The sequence below is a fragment of the Capronia coronata genome (genome assembly GCF_000585585.1).
Source record: "Capronia coronata CBS 617.96 chromosome Unknown acBCG-supercont1.2, whole genome shotgun sequence".
In the NCBI taxonomy this organism is placed as follows: domain Eukaryota; kingdom Fungi; phylum Ascomycota; class Eurotiomycetes; order Chaetothyriales; family Herpotrichiellaceae; genus Capronia; species Capronia coronata.
Genome location: NW_006912894.1, coordinates 1,020,378 through 1,038,431, shown reverse-complemented (window position 1 = coordinate 1,038,431; position 18,054 = coordinate 1,020,378). Strand labels below are relative to the sequence as shown.

General features: G+C 52.9%; 7 protein-coding genes across 7 annotated transcripts; 6 read left to right on the top strand and 1 right to left on the bottom strand.

Moving 5' to 3' along the window:
• Positions 1-400: 400 nt before the first annotated feature.
• On the top strand, positions 401-1,150 carry A1O1_02037 (uncharacterized protein; the record flags this gene model as incomplete). Its single annotated transcript, XM_007722949.1, has 2 exons — positions 401-886; positions 974-1,150. 2 exons carry the CDS (start codon positions 401-403, stop codon positions 1,148-1,150), a joined length of 663 nt encoding a protein of 220 aa, XP_007721139.1.
• A 797-nt stretch (positions 1,151-1,947) lies between these two features.
• Positions 1,948-3,897, top strand: A1O1_02036 (hsp70-like protein; the record flags this gene model as incomplete). The annotated part of the gene is made up of 1 exon (XM_007722948.1): positions 1,948-3,897. The coding sequence occupies one exon, from the start codon at positions 1,948-1,950 to the stop codon at positions 3,895-3,897; it is 1,950 nt and encodes a 649-aa protein (XP_007721138.1).
• Positions 3,898-6,564: 2,667 nt separating this feature from the next.
• On the top strand, positions 6,565-7,615 carry A1O1_02035 (thiazole biosynthetic enzyme, mitochondrial; the record flags this gene model as incomplete). The annotated part of the gene is made up of 2 exons (XM_007722947.1): positions 6,565-7,235; positions 7,291-7,615. The coding sequence occupies 2 exons, from the start codon at positions 6,565-6,567 to the stop codon at positions 7,613-7,615; spliced, it is 996 nt and encodes a 331-aa protein (XP_007721137.1).
• A 464-nt stretch (positions 7,616-8,079) lies between these two features.
• Positions 8,080-9,819, top strand: A1O1_02034 (uncharacterized protein; the record flags this gene model as incomplete). The annotated part of the gene is made up of 1 exon (XM_007722946.1): positions 8,080-9,819. One exon carries the CDS (start codon positions 8,080-8,082, stop codon positions 9,817-9,819), a length of 1,740 nt encoding a protein of 579 aa, XP_007721136.1.
• Positions 9,820-11,341: 1,522 nt separating this feature from the next.
• Positions 11,342-13,476, top strand: A1O1_02033 (uncharacterized protein; the record flags this gene model as incomplete). Its single annotated transcript, XM_007722945.1, has 3 exons — positions 11,342-11,807; positions 11,910-12,907; positions 13,051-13,476. The coding sequence occupies 3 exons, from the start codon at positions 11,342-11,344 to the stop codon at positions 13,474-13,476; spliced, it is 1,890 nt and encodes a 629-aa protein (XP_007721135.1).
• Positions 13,477-14,252: 776 nt separating this feature from the next.
• A1O1_02032 (uncharacterized protein) lies at positions 14,253-15,501 on the bottom strand (the record flags this gene model as incomplete). Its single annotated transcript, XM_007722944.1, has 3 exons — positions 14,253-14,891; positions 15,009-15,186; positions 15,329-15,501. The coding sequence occupies 3 exons, from the start codon at positions 15,499-15,501 to the stop codon at positions 14,253-14,255; spliced, it is 990 nt and encodes a 329-aa protein (XP_007721134.1).
• A 542-nt stretch (positions 15,502-16,043) lies between these two features.
• Positions 16,044-17,165, top strand: A1O1_02031 (uncharacterized protein; the record flags this gene model as incomplete). The annotated part of the gene is made up of 1 exon (XM_007722943.1): positions 16,044-17,165. One exon carries the CDS (start codon positions 16,044-16,046, stop codon positions 17,163-17,165), a length of 1,122 nt encoding a protein of 373 aa, XP_007721133.1.
• Between the last annotated feature and the right edge of the window lie 889 nt (positions 17,166-18,054).

The window sequence follows — 18,054 nt, the reverse complement described above, 5'->3', positions numbered from 1 at the left end:
GATTCACGCAACAACTTGACGGCGCAGTTCCAGAACAAGTTCGCGCTTAGAAGTCGCGCCAAGCCAGGGGTTAGTGAGCTAACCTGTAACGGTAAGCGTCAGTCACGTGCTAATGCCGACTTCGGAAGCGATATCCGTCAATCATTTGCCAGTGTTTGATGCCCTCAGTAAGGGTATATTATTAGTATGGGACGTCGAGATGAGCAAACGCAAGCTGTATGGATGTCCCGATAGCTGCAAACGTACTGGGCGTGATAGGGGCAATATGTTGGTCTGTTCAGGTATGCCACTTCGACCGAACTGTAAGGTCTGAGTAAAACTCACCATAGTTTTGTACCAGCTGATTCCGCAAATCATCATCAACTATCGTCGACATGACACGACGGGCCTGCAACCTACCATGATGTTGCTCTGGGCCTGCGCAGGTGTCCCGTTGGGAGTGTACAACATTGTGGAAGACTTCAACATCGCGTTGCGCATTCAACCCCAGATCCTGACCTTCCTGAGCTTAGTCACCTGGATTCAATGCAAGTACTATGGGAACAAATGGCCGTGGACCAAGTCTGCCACCCTGGTGACTCCAATTGCCGCTGTCATGGGCGGCATTGAGGTCGGATTGGTGTTTGCATTGAGGGCAGCAAGACGAAACCATGTCGACTGGCCCATCACCTTCATGGCGGTGTTGTCGGCCTGTTTCCTATGTGCAGGCGTCCTGAGGCATTATTGGGACATATACAAAGAGAGAACTGTCCGAGGCATCTCGTTCATCTTTGTTGGAATTGATGCACTGGGAGATCTGACCTCATTGATTTCTGTTTTCTTTCAACCCGATCTCGATATACTAGGAATGGTTATCTATGGGTCGGAACTTGTCTTGTGGCTAGGGGTATTTGCGTGTGGGGGATATTGTAAGACACGATACCAGTCTCCTGATAGTTGTGCGTGGTATTTTGCTGATCCTCTATTTCTCCAGTCAATTTTCGACCTTGGTTGCGACGGCGGATGGAAAGACGCGGAAGCGGAAATGCGCGACATGAGAGAAACGCAGGAGATGGTGGCCGTCATGATCCGGAAGAGTCTCAGCGAACCTCGTCCATACGGTCAACGCAGTCTTCGAGCAGCACAGTATTCCGGACTGCGGCTGCAGTAAATGGTGGAGGAAGCGAGCCGGGTTCTCAGGGATCAGTGAGGCTGCGGACGGTTGCATCTACCCCGGATGCTTGAGGCTTCTACAGGGTATAGCATCAGAGTCAGGAACAATAATAGTAGCGAGTGGTAGCATTTGGATAGTTCCAGGGTTTCCATGGTTGTGCCCGAAGAACCTCAGTAGCCCGTGGTTGCCGGGAGAATCAGATTTTGCCCCGCACCAACAGTTCAGCCTCGTCAGAAAGAAACCAGCCGAAAATAGAAGAGTGGAATGACGTAGTATGACATTATTGGTGCCTGTGGGAGGGAAGCCTTCCAGTTGGGGGTGACAAGCGAGGGGTGCAAACTGGCACTGCAGTTAGTGATTGAACGCAACTCCATGCGCTTCTCTCACCACCAACTCAACATCTGCATCAGCGCATAAAGGGCAGAATCAGGCGGATAGTTCGTGCACCTTCATCTCAGATCCTTCCAGCCAGTCGTAGGCCAGTGAAGCTGCCAGTGAATACTGGTCCATGCCGTGTGGAGATTAAGTTTCTTCTGGCTGAGCACTGAACGTTCCATCGACTTCCGCAGCCTTCTCTACACCTGCGCTCCGCCAAGCCTCCCATACAAACTCCCTCACCTGCGATACTTCTTAAAGCTCGACCACTGCTCACATACCTTTCCACTTCTCCCAGACATCAGAATCAAATCACACACAATAATACACTTGAAACAAAAGTCTATTCGGACTTTTCAACCTCAATTCCCTTTCCTTCACGACATTAATCCTCATATCCTCATATTCCTTTAGTCACAATGGCTCCAGCGATCGGTATCGATCTAGGTACGACCTACTCATGCGTGGGCATCTACAGAGATGACCGCATTGAGATCATTGCCAATGACCAGGGCAACCGAACGACTCCTTCCTTCGTCGCCTTCACAGACACCGAGCGTCTGATCGGTGATGCTGCGAAGAACCAAGTCGCCATGAACCCCCACAACACCGTCTTCGACGCGAAGCGATTGATCGGCCGGAAATTCAGTGATGCTGAAGTTCAGTCTGATATCAAGCACTTCCCCTTCACGGTCATCGACAAAGGCGGCAAGCCAGTCATCGAGGTCGAGTTCAAGGGCGAGAAGAAACAATTCACACCAGAAGAGATCTCATCCATGGTCCTGACCAAGATGAGAGAGACGGCTGAATCATACCTTGGTGGCACCGTCAACAGCGCAGTCATCACAGTTCCCGCATACTTCAACGACTCTCAACGTCAAGCCACCAAAGATGCCGGTTTGATTGCAGGTCTCAACGTTCTGCGTATCATCAATGAGCCTACGGCTGCCGCCATCGCCTACGGTCTTGACAAGAAGGCTGAGGGTGAGCGGAATGTTCTGATCTTCGATCTGGGCGGTGGTACATTTGATGTGTCCCTCCTTACTATCGAAGAAGGAATCTTTGAAGTCAAGGCGACCGCCGGTGACACTCACTTGGGTGGTGAGGACTTCGACAACCGTCTTGTCAACCACTTCGTCCAGGAGTTCAAACGTAAGCACAAGCGCGACCTCAGCAGCAACCCTCGGGCTCTTAGACGTCTCCGAACCGCTTGTGAACGTGCGAAGCGCACTCTCTCATCGTCCGCTCAAACCTCGATTGAAATCGACTCATTGTACGAGGGCATTGACTTCTACACCTCCATCACCCGTGCTCGATTCGAAGAGCTTTGCCAAGACCTCTTCCGCTCCACCATGGAGCCCGTTGAGCGTGTTCTCCGCGACGCTAAGATCGACAAATCCTCGGTCCACGAGATCGTCTTGGTTGGTGGTTCCACCCGTATCCCAAGAATCCAGAAGCTGGTCTCCGACTTCTTCAACGGCAAGGAGCCCAACAAGTCGATCAACCCCGATGAGGCTGTCGCCTACGGTGCTGCAGTCCAAGCCGCCATCCTTTCCGGTGACACTTCGTCCAAGTCGACCAACGACATCTTGCTCTTGGATGTTGCGCCATTGTCCCTCGGTATCGAGACCGCTGGTGGTGTCATGACTCCTCTGATCAAGCGCAACACCACCATCCCCACCAAGAAGTCCGAGACCTTCTCCACCTTCTCCGATAACCAGCCCGGTGTGCTTATCCAAGTCTACGAGGGTGAGCGTGCTCGTACCAAGGACAACAACTTGCTCGGCAAGTTCGAGCTGACTGGCATCCCACCTGCACCACGTGGTGTTCCTCAGATCGAGGTCACCTTCGATGTTGATGCCAACGGTATCATGAACGTCTCGGCCGTCGAGAAGGGTACCGGCAAGTCCAACAAGATTGTCATCACCAACGACAAGGGCCGTCTGTCCAAGGAAGAGATCGAGCGCATGTTGTCCGATGCCGAGAAGTACAAGGCTGAAGACGAGGCCGAGGCTGCTCGTATCTCTGCCAAGAACGGTCTCGAATCGTACGCCTACTCTCTGAAGAACACCCTGTCTGACTCCAAGGTCGATGAGAAGCTTGATGCCTCCGACAAGGAGAAGCTGAAGTCGGAGATTGACAAGACCATCTCTTGGCTTGACGAGAACCAGACTGCCACGAAGGAAGAATACGAGTCCCAGCAGAAGGAGCTTGAGGGTGTTGCCAACCCAATCATGATGAAATTCTACGGTGCTGGTGGTGCACCAGGTGGCATGCCCGGAGCCGCTCCAGGTGGATTCCCAGGCGCCGGTGGTCCAGGTGGCGCAGCCGGTGGTGATGATGGCCCAACCGTCGAGGAGGTTGACTAAATGTCTTCGTCCACACACCAAAACAAAAGCAGTTGAGCGATTGTTTTCCCGTGTTCCATCACTCAAACCGGCGTTGGCGTTTACCATGGGATGGATGCTAGTACCTTGCATGGCATAGATTCTTCGGCATGATTTTCGATTGCTTGATCATGGCTTTTCGAATGACGACTCATGTTCTCGGCTGAAGACCAGAGAACTGAACATCAATGAGCTTAGAATAGCTTTTCAATGAAATGAAATTCAAATAATCCTACTGTTTCTCTGTGATCGTTTCTTGTAGTACTGATTGGATCATGGTATTGAACATTAAGTGTAATGATTATACAGCAAAAGTTCAATAGCTGGGATAAGTGATTGTCCAGTTGTCGATGTATAGCAATGAGGTTGTGCTAATGTGTGTTTCATACCTTTCGTGTACTGTTGATATACTATCGCTTCATTTACTCATTGCGAAGCGTTCTGATCTCCCAGTCCCGGTCTCCACATCGTTGGAAGATATCTACATGTAATTGTTGACACGGCCACAAGGCTCCACCAGTCATTGAAAAGCCCCGGTGTCAATGTACTTCTTCCTCTATATAACATGAGGTGTAGCATCAATATCAATCCCTGCCTGCTTTCAAGCCAGTGATCCATAGTGGTGTCATTGACTGACGGATGTTTCCAATGGGAAACGGGTTGTCCCACATAGTAGAATAGCCAGCAGGAGACAATGAAATGGAAGACATGGACCATCAGGGACAGTATCGCTGTCAATCTTTGTACTTTCCAGTCGCAGCTGTTCCGTGTATTAGCATGGGTATCATGTGACAATCATACCTGCGCAGCCCCGTGAAAATACCCTTGATATATTTAATTCACGAAATTTGTCTCCAACGTTGACCAGCCTCGGCCGCTAACTAACTACAAGTCGACACTACCACCGGGGTAGGGTGGTTAGTATATGCCCTGCACAACTGGTGTCCATGCCTCATCAGAGAGCGGTTGGACTCGAAAACTGGCGTTCGGAAGAACCTCAGCCATAGACCATGGAGGGTAACAGCTCTGTGTAGGATGAGGTTTCGCTCCCTTGGACCTTAGTAGCCTGATCAACTACTAGGCTTCAAGGATAAGTTTTTGGTGGTTTGGGGGAGTGTGAGTTTTTGGTTTTTGTTCCGCGATTGCCTTTGTGTGTGTGCGTGGAAGGCGGCCTCCCGAAGTCCAAGTCGTGAGAGGAGGATGGATGGACCTTGGCATCTGAGCTTCACTCAGTGTAGGATCGTAGCGGGTATCATGTATGCTGAGCAGGATAGATCCTGGTATGGCACAAATATGTGCTACACCGGGCAAGGTTTCTTTTCTGGGTCGTGGGCTGAACTCACATGATAATGCCTCTCGACGAAGGGAGTGACACGGCCAGGGCCAGCGCTCCAGTGTATACCAGGCATCGTCATGCTGGAGACATGGCAATATCAAGTGCTTTCTCTTGGGTTGTGTGTTCCTGAGGATTTCAGGCTTATGGCTGGGTGTGCTCTAGCAAATCTGCCTCTTTGGCCTGAGCCTGTAGGCATGCCATGTCGACAAGAAACTCTCGCTCTTGACGGTGGAGCAACTCCCGACAAGCAAAGAAAGACCCCAAGGACGGCCTGGTCCAAGAGAAAACATTCAGGGTGGCTCTCATATCTCTTCAAAGTTCAAGGTGGGTGACCTTGTACAACCCAGCTCAGTGCGTCGGCCAGGACTCGTCTCTACCGGAAGCTTGACAGACTTACCAATCCACAACGACACAACGACATCTCCGAAGTTTAAAAGACCATCTTCTCGGCGTGCCCCAGGTCCCATATACCCAAAAGTACTGGTGGGTCATGCTTCTGAAGGGGAACACGGAAAACTGATGGGGTTGCTGAGAGCAAGATACATCGATTTCTTGACCATAATCAAAGGAGAAAGCAAGAACAGACAGTCATTATTGGGAGCGGGTCAGTATCTATACTGCCGATTCTTCCATTGGCCTGGGCAAGTATAACGATGACAACAAGAGCTGGTCCATATCAACCGACCACGGACCTATCTGCCCCTCCCAATCCCAATCCCACTGCCCCTCAACCCCTCCATGCTTCCCGGTCTCTGCCAACACAATGCCAGAAATAGTACCTATGGTACGATCGATGAGGTATTTAAGGTGGGATGTCCTCTGAACAAGATGATCCAGCTTCTCTCGACTTTCCCCTCAACAAACATACCTATCAATCGACTTTTATCGTTTCGCTAGCCTCTACAACAACTCTTCACCAAACAAATCACACGTAGTCCTTCCCCAGCTCACTTGCGGTATCCCCATGCTAACATGTCCAGGTTTGACCGAAAAACCACCCAGTAAAGCTCACTCAAAGGATGGAGGACATCATGTCATCCCGTCGCTTGGTTGAGAGATATCATGGTCAAGGTACTTTTCGACACTGAAGAGTGTCTGTGCATGAACCGGTGTTCGCAAGATCCTGCCAGAGAGCAGCCATCCAACCAGTTTGTTTATCAAATGGAGATGGCTCTCCTGGATTGTGGAATGCGTTCTGAGATGATACGGTTGAACTTGACTCTGGATAATACCAGCGGAAGGATCATGCTCTTCTCCCTCTTCCCCAGGTTCGCACTGAACCCATGTCCCTAACACAATGTAGGACTTGCACCATGTCGCCACCAATCGCTACCTACAACGACTTCCAAGGCGGCTTCACTGCCGTCAAAGACGTGAAGGGAGTTCCTGAGACCAAGAAAGTCACTCTCAATGCCAACGGCAATGACATCAACACCAAACTTCTCGACGACTTTGGCGGCAAATGGGATGCCTTCAAATTCGCACCCATCCGCGAGTCCCAGGTCTCGCGAGCCATGACTCGTCGCTACTTCGCCGACCTCGACCGTTATGCCGAGTCGGACGTTGTCATCGTCGGTGCAGGCTCTTGTGGACTGTCCACCGCCTACACTCTGGCCAAGGCCCGTCCGGACCTCAAGATCGCCATCATCGAGGCATCTGTCTCCCCCGGTGGCGGTTGCTGGTTGGGCGGCCAGCTCTTCTCGGCCATGGTCCTGCGTAAGCCGGCCGACGAGTTTTTGGATGATATTGGCGTCCCTTATGAAGATGAGGGCAACTTTGTTGTTGTCAAGCACGCGGCATTGTTCATGAGTACCCTGATGAGCAAGGTTCTGGCCATGCCCAACGTCAAGCTCTTCAACGCCACTTGCGTCGAGGATCTGGTCACTCGTCCCTCCGCCGATGGAGGCGTCCGAGTGGTTGGCGTGGTCACCAACTGGACTCTGGTCACTTTGCACCATGACGACCATAGCTGCATGGACCCAAAGTGAGTTGGAAGTTGTCTGTAGACCCTTGCAACCGCTAATATGCTTTCTTCCCAGCACTATCAATGCCCCGCTTGTCATCAGCACCACCGGCCACGATGGTCCCTTCGGAGCCTTCTGCGCCAAGCGTCTTGTCAGCATGAACGTCATTGAGAAATTGGGTGGTATGCGTGCTCTCGACATGAACCGTGCAGAGGATGCCATTGTCAAGGGCACTCGCGAGGTCTCTCCAGGCTTGATCATGGGAGGCATGGAACTCAGTGAGCTTGATGGAGCCAACCGCATGGGCCCGACCTTTGGAGCCATGGTCTTGAGTGGCGTCAAGGCTGCTGAGGAGGCCCTCAAGGTCTTTGAGACCAGAAAGGCCGAATGCGCCGAGTGAATGGAATTGGGATTGCACTCCTGCTACGGCAGTATCAAACTGGGTTTGAGACCAGCAGCCACTCTTTTGAAAGTGCCATATCATAACATATCACATAGGCAGTTAGCCGTATAACAAGGCTCTACAACTGCATCCACCGATGTCCATCTTTTTCGTTTTCGTAGGCAGCTGTAGAGGTTCGAGGTTTCTCCTTCACCTGACTTCTGACTTGGTACTTAACAGGTATTCCGCTCAAAGGGTCTGGACATATCTCGTTGGAACTGCCTATTTGGGATGTACGATCGGGTGTCCTGTTTTGTCAGCAAGTGGCACTCCCACAGCAACCAACCAACAGTCAAATCATGATGTGAAGTGACATCCGCGCCCTTTTGATCATGTATGAAATACCCAGCATTGTTGTTTAGACAATTTCACTCATCCATGGCAGCGTTAATAGCATTACGGACAAGACAGTAAGCATCATCATGGCTCGAAAAGCAGGCGACTCGGAGAGGGCGCCGTTGTTATTACCGTCCTCTCCATCATCGACCGCGCCTACAGTGGACGAGGAATCACGACAACGAATTCGCCGGGCCTCCAACCCAGCGGCAGAAGATGAGAAGCTCTCGGCCGTCCGGGGCACGCTGATATGCATATCGGTGTGGATTTTGATCTTCGTCTTGACGTGCAATATCTCTCTGATCACGACGATTCAATCCCCCATCGCCATCGACCTCCGGGCATCGACGGAAGTCAGCTGGTTCACGTCGATCTACCTCATATCCATCACCAGCATCACTCCGATCGCCGGCCGGATATCGGCCATCTTCACGCCGCGAGTCTATCTCCTGGCCTCGATCGTGGTGCAAGCCGTGGGCCTTCTCCTCACGTCTCGGGCCAGATCCCTCGCCACATTCCTCATCGGCCGAGCCGTGACCGGGGTGGGAAGTGGCGCCGTCACGCCGGTGGCCTTGATCCTGGTCAGAGAGCTGACGAGTGAGCGACGAAGAGGGCTGTTCTTCGGGTGCATCAACACGGGATACACCACGGGCGTGGCCTGTGGCGCCATCATCGCCGGCGCTCTCGAACCCCTGGTGGGCTGGCGAGCCGTCTTCGGGCTTCAGATCCCCTTCGCCCTAGCCGCCGGGGTACTGGCATTCTTTACGATCCCTTCACCGCGCGACACCAAGACAGCCGGTGTGACTACAGCAGATTCGTCCACGTTGGCCCAGAAGCTGTCGCAGATCGATTACTTCGGAATCATCACGCTCATCGCGGCCGTGGTGCTTCTCCTGTACAGCCTGTCGTCGCCGCAAGTGCAAATTGTGCCTATCATCTTGTCCTTGGCCTCTCTGGTCCTCTTCATCTTCGTCGAAGCCAAGTGGGCGCGGGAACCGATCGTTCCGACCAGCGTGCTGCGGTCCCGAGGCAACATCCTCACCGGCGTGGCCAGTGTGGGAATCATGACTGCGCGCTGGGGCGTCCTGTTCTACACCCCGACATACGTGCTCACGCTGCGAGGCTGGCCGCAAGCCCGTGCCGGCCTGACGCTGATCCCTACAAACCTGGGATTTGGGCTGGGCGGTCTTCTGGCCGGCTGGCTGCACATCCGCCGGTCCATGTCCTTCTACATCTCGTGTCTCGTGACATTCGGCCTGTTCAGTCTCTCCATGTTCGCCATGTCGTGGATCTCGACGCCCACGTCCAACACGTCCTTGTATGTCGCGGTCTTGTTTTTCAACGGTCTGATCGCCGGCGCCCTGTCCAACTATTCGCTGGCGCATCTGCTGCACCTGACGCATCCCACCACACATATCATCGTCATCCCGCTGAACGCCATGTTCCGCAGCCTCTCGGGCTCGTTTGGCTCCTCTGTTTCGGGAGGCCTGTTTCTTCGCACCCTGAGGCAGACTCTGCATGACGAATTTGCCGCTCGTGGAATCCCGGGCAAGGCGAAGCTGATCAGACAGTTGGTCGGCACGCCCATCCTGGTCCAAAAGCTGACGGGCGTCGACCGAGAGGTCGCTCTGGTCGGGTACGAGACTGCCCTCCGCACCATGTATATGGCAGGCGGCTTTCTCGCTGTTGCTATGTTGCTGGTGCAGGCGGGGACTGGGTGGACCGCACCGGATTCTGACAAGGAAGAAGGAGACGGGGGAAATGTCATTGCTGAGGGGGACCATGTCGTCTCGTCTGTGTTGTCGAGGGAGACTGGAGCGAGCTGAAGAACAGACTTTGCGCTTTGACGGGCGGGCTTGCATGGTAGGTAGATCATAGAGCATTGGTTTGGTTATGCAGCATAGACACAGGAGCACTCACTTGTACATATCTCAGGACAATCAAGTATATTCTCTATATCCTAGTGACGGTCTGGTCTGGTCTGGCATTTCCTGGCATGGCATATCCTGTACATGATCAGGCATGTCGACATGAGTGATGATGAGTTCCGTGTACTCTTTCGAGCATGGCCAACTGACTCGAGATTGTACAAGATGTCCCAAGAAGGACCAGGCGTACGTAAGTCCCCTGATCAGACCATCCATCCATCTTACGTCTGTCGACACGGTTCAGCCCGAGAGCCAAGTTGCTTGTCTCTCCTCTCGGGTAGATGTTCAACAGGTCTGTCTCGATCGCCAAAATCACTCTTGTTGAACTGACAACCCGCGTACTGGAGTCTGGTTGTAGACCTGAGCGAATACACACGGTCCGTGACGGACCGGCCAAGAGAATCAGCAGGATAATTGATATCCGGCCTGGATGTTCATTGTGGGTCCCGACCGAATCGCAATCATATCCGGATATTCAATATCCTGCCCACTAGCGGACAATCTCGACTCTTGACTCTCCACCTGTGCCTGTGTTAACCTGTGTGCCCCGGACACCATTGAAGAAGCATCTTCCCATTAGTCTCAAAGTCAATTGCGCGGGGGGTGAGGGTGGTGATCCGGTGAGGCCTAAGGGCCCAACCCCTAACATGTGCCGATCGTCTGGACACCACTGTTATATCATATAATAAGACGACGTTATGGCAAGGCTTTGGCCCAGAGAGAGAGAGAGATCTTTCTGACGCCAACCTTGAAGTCACCACCACTGCCCACCCTCCTGTGATCCTGCAAAATGTACGACAGTGACGAATATGAGCAACTGTTCAAGCCGATTCGGCGCATCAATCAGGCTTGCTATGCTTGCCGGTGCGTCTATATACCCTAGCCACACTCTCGTGGTGACTGTGACAGTGTTGGTGCTGACGGTGTGAGCGCAGACGAAGAAAGACTCGCTGTTCTGGACATCGTCCACGTTGTCGAAACTGCTGCCGTCTGAATCTAGGTAAGTCACTTGTTCGGTGGGATGCTGGTGATTCCTGTCAGGCTGTAGCTAATGGTCGGTGACTCGGTGTATAGACTGCGAATACGCCTGCAAACCACTCCCTTCATTCGAACAGCCAGGCTTTCAGACTACCAAGCGAGAGGTATGCTATGCTATGCTATACTATGCTATGCTACATGGCGTCGGCTGCCAGTCACATCATCATCAGTAACAGGTCTCGCTAACTCTGTCAAAGGACTCATCCACGACTTTGGAAACCCTCAGAGTCGATATCTCCCAACTACAAGCCCAGGTCCAGAGGTAAGTAGCAGGCTCTAGACGCATCCAAAGCTCTTCTCTTGTTGCTGGCCAATGCTTATGTCTTTTTCTTTGTTTGGCAGAATCGTGGAAAGCCAACAACATATCCTTGCATTGATTTCCATGTCCAATCAATCATATTCCGGATCAACTCTATCGCAGAGCGACGACAACCTCTCTTCAAGCCTGGGCCGATCATGGAATCCCGAAATCGACCGCTCTCCAGCCCTCGAGCGTCCTCAAGACGACACAAGCCTGCTCGCGCAGATCGTGCGTTCTCCCATCATCGAGAAGCTGGTCGACATCTACTTCGAATGCTGCCATAATCAGCCTTACTCATTCTTTCACGAGAGTCGGCTTCGGCAGTGTCTGGCCCGACAAGAGGCCCCGGAACACTTACTCCTCGCCATAGCTGCCACGGCACTGCGTTTCTCCGAGGACTTGATCCCAGGACATGAGAAGCACGAGGTTGCTGCCCAAGCGGCGACTTGTTCCTGGAGAATCATCGGGTCGGAGTATCTGGCCAAGCAGAACACCGACATTCGTGTGGCTCAGACGCTTGCTTTGCTTTCGATATTTGATTACACTGGTGAGTACTAGCATCCCCCGGTCTTTTGATCCATCGTATCGTCGTTTCGGTGACAGTTACACAAGACATTGGAATGGACTCTAACATGTGTATTTTCAACAGCCGGTAAAGCCCGTCAAAGCTCGGCATGGATCAAGATTGGAATCGCCATCCGACTGGCCCAAGACATGAAACTGATGATCCATCCGCCCACCGACCTCTCCTTCGAAGTGCAAGAGGAGCACCGCCGCGTCTTCTGGTCCCTGTTCCTCCTGGACCGACTTGCCTCGTGCGGTCGCGGGCGCCCATGCACCATTCTAGAATCGTCATGTCAGCTACAACTCCCGTGCGACGAAGACTCTTGGAACAACAACGAGTTCAAGTCGACGGCCGCCCTGAACCAATTGCCCGAACGCCATCTCCCTCCGCCGGCGGAACAGGCCCCGTATGCACTCGTCCTGCTGATGGCCAATGTGCTCGGCCGCGCCACTCGCTGCATGTTACAGCTGGCGGGAAACGAGACCGTGCCGCTCTGGGATCACCGGTCTGAACTGGCCGCGACGCAGTCCGATCTGATCTACCTCGAGTCTTCATTCTCGCTGCGTCAACCACTGCATCAAATTGTTCTGCAGCATACCAATACCAACACCAATGTCAATACCAACACAAATATCATTACCACCCCCGACGGCCGCCTTATCGACCAGTCAGCACTCGGACCTGTGGTGTTCTCCCAAACACTATTCCACCTCTGCTACTGCATTCTCTACCATCCGTTCCTGCTCAAGAACAAGCTCCAGGACTGTCGCAGCCAGTACTTGACCAGCTTCCTGTCGCGCAACATGGAGACGTCGTACGAGCATGCGAAGCGGCTGATTCTGCACCTCGAGGCTGCCGAATTGGCTGGCTGCGGCGTGCGCTCCTCTTTCTGTATCTATGCTGCTGTCGTCGCTGGCAGTATTCTCGCCTTGTACATGGCTCCGGAATCTAGGTCGGGGTCGGTGTCAGGGTCCCTGTCTGATGACGAGGTGAGAATCGGATGCGAAGCAACTGCCCTCCAGCAGAAGAACCTCGCGTGTCTAGAAAAGCTGGCTCGGAACTGGAATCATGCACCCACGGCGGTAAGTCAAGTTTTGTATTTGGCAGTATTGATCTTCTTTCTGCCGTTCCAAGTCAAGCTTCGTTCGTTCCAACCCGATCTCCGTTCGTTCGTTTCGTTTCGTTAGTTTATGCAGTAACTAACATCCTCATTCAACACCTACAGCTCATGCTCCTCCGAAGACTAGTGGAAAACTGTCACCGATTCTCCTTCCTGACCCAGATCACTGCAGACCACCCGCCACTGTCTGGAACCGATGAAGAACTGATGTGGCTACTCCTCGACTATAGTACTTGGTCGAGCATGTCGGCAGATGACATCGATGTCTTTGGAGCAACTGACTTGCATTCAAATTCACATTCCCAACCAGCCAGACCCTGGCCTGTTCCTGTTCCGGAGCAGAATCAGAATCAGAATCAGAATCAGAATCAAAATATCTTGTGGGACGATATCTGTAGTCCGTATCCGGGGTTGGGGTTTGATTTTGAGGCCGTCACGGTCGGTGTTGGCGATATGGCTGGGTCTGCTTCCACCTCGTCCATGGGGGGCAGGAATGCACAGTTTGATTGTGGTTTGATGCCGAGTGTTTAGTGTTTGATGCTATTGCCATTGCCATTGCCGTTGCCGTTGCCGTTGCCGTTGCCAATGCTATGTCTGGCATCATGAGAAAATAGTGTAAGGGGATATGAAAAATCAGTTGATGAATCAATAAACGATAGAATGATCTCGAAATTGGTCTTGCCGTCGAGTCTGTTGTCGTCGAGTTTGTTGTTGTCGAGTCTGTTATCGTCGAGTCCAAACATGTCGCTCTAGAGTCTTTGGATTTCGATACAGTAGTTTGATGTCACCATCTCCACGGCCGACTCCTTCCTTACCTTGGACAAGCCCCGTATCTTAACTTACATGACCATTGCAATGGCTAATTGACGCAGTACTGTGTGTTCCACAGGACAAGCTGTACGCTCTATTGTCTTTTGAAGAATACTCGAATAGAACTGCAGAGAGGAACTTGATGGATCAATGATTGTAAGAAGACGACTGCATGTTATGTACCATTTACCGTGAGTAAATTCAGACAATCCAATTGACTAGATACATACGCCTGTCCACACTATCTTGTCCCGCTCGGTTCGTTCAGTGGCATCTTTGTCCTATGGCAAACGATACGTACAATCTTGCCCTTGCCTGAACCATGGGTTGTTTCGTGGTCTGCCTCTCCCTCTCCCTATCTCTCTTCCTCTCTCCCATCTCCATCTCCCTCTTCCTCCAGAGCACCCTCGAATTCCAATCTCAGAAGTCCACCCGACATTCTCTTCTTCTTCTTCATCTTCTTCTTCTGCCCTGGTGCGGATGAGATTTGCTTGAATCTACTCAAGGAAATGAACCTGAGTGCCAGGATGTTTGGCCGAATGCTTCGTGACGCGCAGACTCAGGAGATCAGGGCGAGAATAATGCCCGACAGGATCCAAGTTATGCTTGGCCAGTGCGCGCTTGTTCAGATCGACCTCGGCATATAGAATGCCCTCCTCGCCCGGATCAAGCGGCTTGACCAACTCCGTGCCATCGGGCCCGTAGATCATGGCGAAGCCACCACCCGGGGTGCGGGCGTACGGGTAATTCTCGACCAGACACTTCTTTCTGTTCTTCTCGGTCATGAGCTGTGTCGCCATCATGACGAAGCAGGCGCCTTCCATGGCCAGGACCTGCGAGAAGCGCTGCGAGGCTTCGGGCGTGATGTGCCACTGCCACGGGCTGCCATCTTCCGGCATGTCCCAGATCAGCGGCCAGCAGGCCACGTGGATGTCCGGGTTCTGCCAGTACGTGTAGTAGCGGAGCAGGGGCTGCGAGTGTTCCCAGCAGTTGAGGGCCGAGACTCTGGCGTATGGCGACTGGACGGTCGTGGTCAGGCTCTCGGTCTGGCCGTCGCCCCAGTAGGCGCGCTCGACGTGGGTGGGCTTGATTTTGCGGCGGTGGTGGACAATGGTGCCGGTTGGGTCGATGAAGGACTTTATGAGCGTGAGTTAGTAAGTACGGGAGAAGGAGAGAGAAGGAGGACACAAAAAAGAGAAGAGGGCAACAAAAAGAGAGCGAACAAAAGAAAGAATCAAGAGGGCCAAACATACCTGAGCCATATAGAGACTTCCCTTGTCGCGCTCGCTGTAGCCCAGCACGACGAAAATCCCTGCTTCACGCACCGCCTCTCGGATCCGGTCCATCTCCGGAGACTCCTTAACCAGGGAATTGTGGTAGTACTCGTCCATGTAAAGGGCATTGCCGCTGACTGGCTGCGACCACATCGCCCTGCTGACATCTCAGTGACTAGACAGTACGACTGGGGACAGAGACTTGGGGACTGGGGACTTGGGTCAGGCGGGGACACCGTGGCAACATGGCTCTTGAAGCAGGCTCTGGAGACTGGAAGGGAAGAGGTAAATAAACGTACCATGGATACCCAGGGATAAAGACTTCAGGGAAGCCGAGGATTTCGGTCCCGTTCTTGGCCGCTTCCTGGACGATGCTGACGACCTTGTTGACGCCGCCCTGCAGGTCGTTCCACGCGGGCTCGGCCTGGACGGCGGCGATCTTGACCGTCTTCTTGGGCGTCGACGCTGACATGGTGGGTGGTGGCGGTTGTTGGGGTTTCTGTGGTCGTGTTGGGAGCGAGATCACGGAGAGATCTGAGTTGGAAGATTCGGATTCTTGATAGACCATAGTCTGGAGGATTGAGACTGTGTTTGGTGGTTTCTTGTCGCCATTGCCAGACATCAACGGGTTTATATAGGAATCGAGCACCCTTTCTCGACATATCTGAACGAGGCTGGGTATCTGGGATCCGGATCCGCGCATACAAGGTCAAGGTCAAGGCCAAGGTGATGATCAAGGTGCTCGATAGGATTAGATGGTCCGCCCGGACCGATCTGACGGACCGATCTGGATGGACCGAATATCTGGATGATAGGTATCTGGATGATAGATATCCGGATTGACCTAGATCAGGATATCAATTATCCAGCGGGGGGCCCATATGATAAGGGAGGAGACTATGATGTTTCCTGGGGTAGTCTTCTTCAGGGGATTCTTACATTTATCCTTTCTCTGATTCCTCAATCCAATTCCAGTCCTCGTCCATTGTAACTGCCACTGTTTTTGAGGTAGCCATGCCTCTGCTCTACGCCCAATTGCCGCGTCTGTTTACCATCTCCATCTTTGGCGCTCAATACCATGCCGATTCTTTGCCTTCGGCGTCGAAACAAGATCTGATTGACCGATTCGGGGCTCTCGTTCATGAGTCGGCCGTCTATGTTGACGAGTTGACGCACGACGACAGCGAGCGCGGCGCCGGACTGTCGCGCGTCTGGGTCAGTTACTGGCAATCACCCGAGGACTTTCAGCAATGGTGGAGCTCCCCAGTCGTGTCTGATTTCTGGTCAGGCTTAGCTGACGACGCGGGCTTCTGGCGCGAGACTCTGCACTTCCCGTCGACGAGGTTCATAAACGAAGTGACGCAGGATGTGCCCTCGGGGGTCGGCCACCTGCGGCTGGAGCCTTTGGCGCCGCTCACCGAAAAATCGGGATACTGGGGTGCCTATCGAGATCGCCTCGAAGAAGCCACGGCCGAAGACAGGCTGTCGTCGCCGCTCGAGTCGGTGCCCACCCCCAAATTGCCCGACGGAACGATACGGCGGGGCCGGGTCCAGATGACCTCGTTTCCGGACAACATCTGCTATGTGATCGAAGGGCAGGATCATACCCCTCTCAAGGAGCATGAAGGTAAGGTCTGGTCGGACAAGTTCCATCGCATCACCAAGCGATGGGTGACCAATGTCCTCCGGGCAGGGCCTGAGGGGGGACTCTTGACGAGTCGCATGTGCCACGTCCCGGAAAGTGGAATGATCCGGGTTGAGAAGGCCGAATCCGACGTGCCCGACGATCCAGACGTCTATCCTGCCTTGAACATCAATCGCAAGGTCGAGGTATTCTTCTTCCTCGAGCTCAAGCACATGGAACGTGTGGGCCGGCGGGACAAGACCCATGTGGCGTTGAGGACGGAGTTCATGAAGACATATGGTCCGGGAGGCATCATGTCGCACGGGGACTTGCTGCTCTGGGTGGAGCTGGGGATTCTGAAAGCCCAGGACATGGAAGCCGAGTATATTGGATGCTATGATGGCACCGGCTTCTTGGCTTATGATCATCATCCCTCTTTCAGGTCGACCACCCGTTTCTCGAGCACCGGTGGCGCGTGGTCCAAGGTTGGAAGTTTGTTCGGCTTGAGTTGAATCGGGTGATTGGATTGCCTTTGATGATGGGATTCTGGGTGGTGGGTGAATGGATGTGCCATGATTAGAGAGTCGAAAGGACCATAGAACCCTGCCATAGCTATTGATTGTTTCGCCCAACATCGAACACGGAAGAGATCAGTCACCTCGGATGAGGGAACCCTTAGCCCGAATAGATAGCGTCAATGGCGGCCTGCTGGATTGATCCTATCAATCAATATAAATTGGTCAAGGCGTGAGTGAAACCCAGTCGTCTAGACTGACACGCGATACCCGTCTGGGGTCAGCCTCGAATCTTATATGGAACCCTATATCAAACCCGTCAAGCGTCAGTTGGAGTGGAGATTGCACTTCCGTCAAAGAGGATGGAGACTCCGGTAGTTCTGGTTCTTCGGGTCCACCGACTTTTGACTTCTCTCAGGCTGATCAGGTTGAGTGAGACCCAATGGGCTATCGTTTCATTATCTAACTTTCACTCAGTCAGTTGGTGGATTCAGTGCCTGACAGGCAAGCAACAAACAATGTCAGTTTCGACGATACAGAGAGCGGGCCTCATGGTGATCCACATTCTCACTCCCGAGTACAGAATATATCTTCTTGGGTACGGTGTTGATCACCATGTCGTGATCACAAGCACAAAGACCCTCAATCTTCTCAAGGTTTGATTCCGGTATTGGTTTGGGTTTGGCTTTCGGTTTCCGCAGAACGCTCTGATCATGTCCCTCGCACCCATCGAGCCAGGCCATCATCCGCCGCGACATGTGAGGCAGAGAATCACGCTGGCGTGCAATGGTTGCCGGGCGAAAAGAACAAAGGTAAGGGTGATAAACGAATTCTTCACTTTGCGATCAAAGACCTCTGCAGGGAGGGTTTGTAGCTACCGAGAATG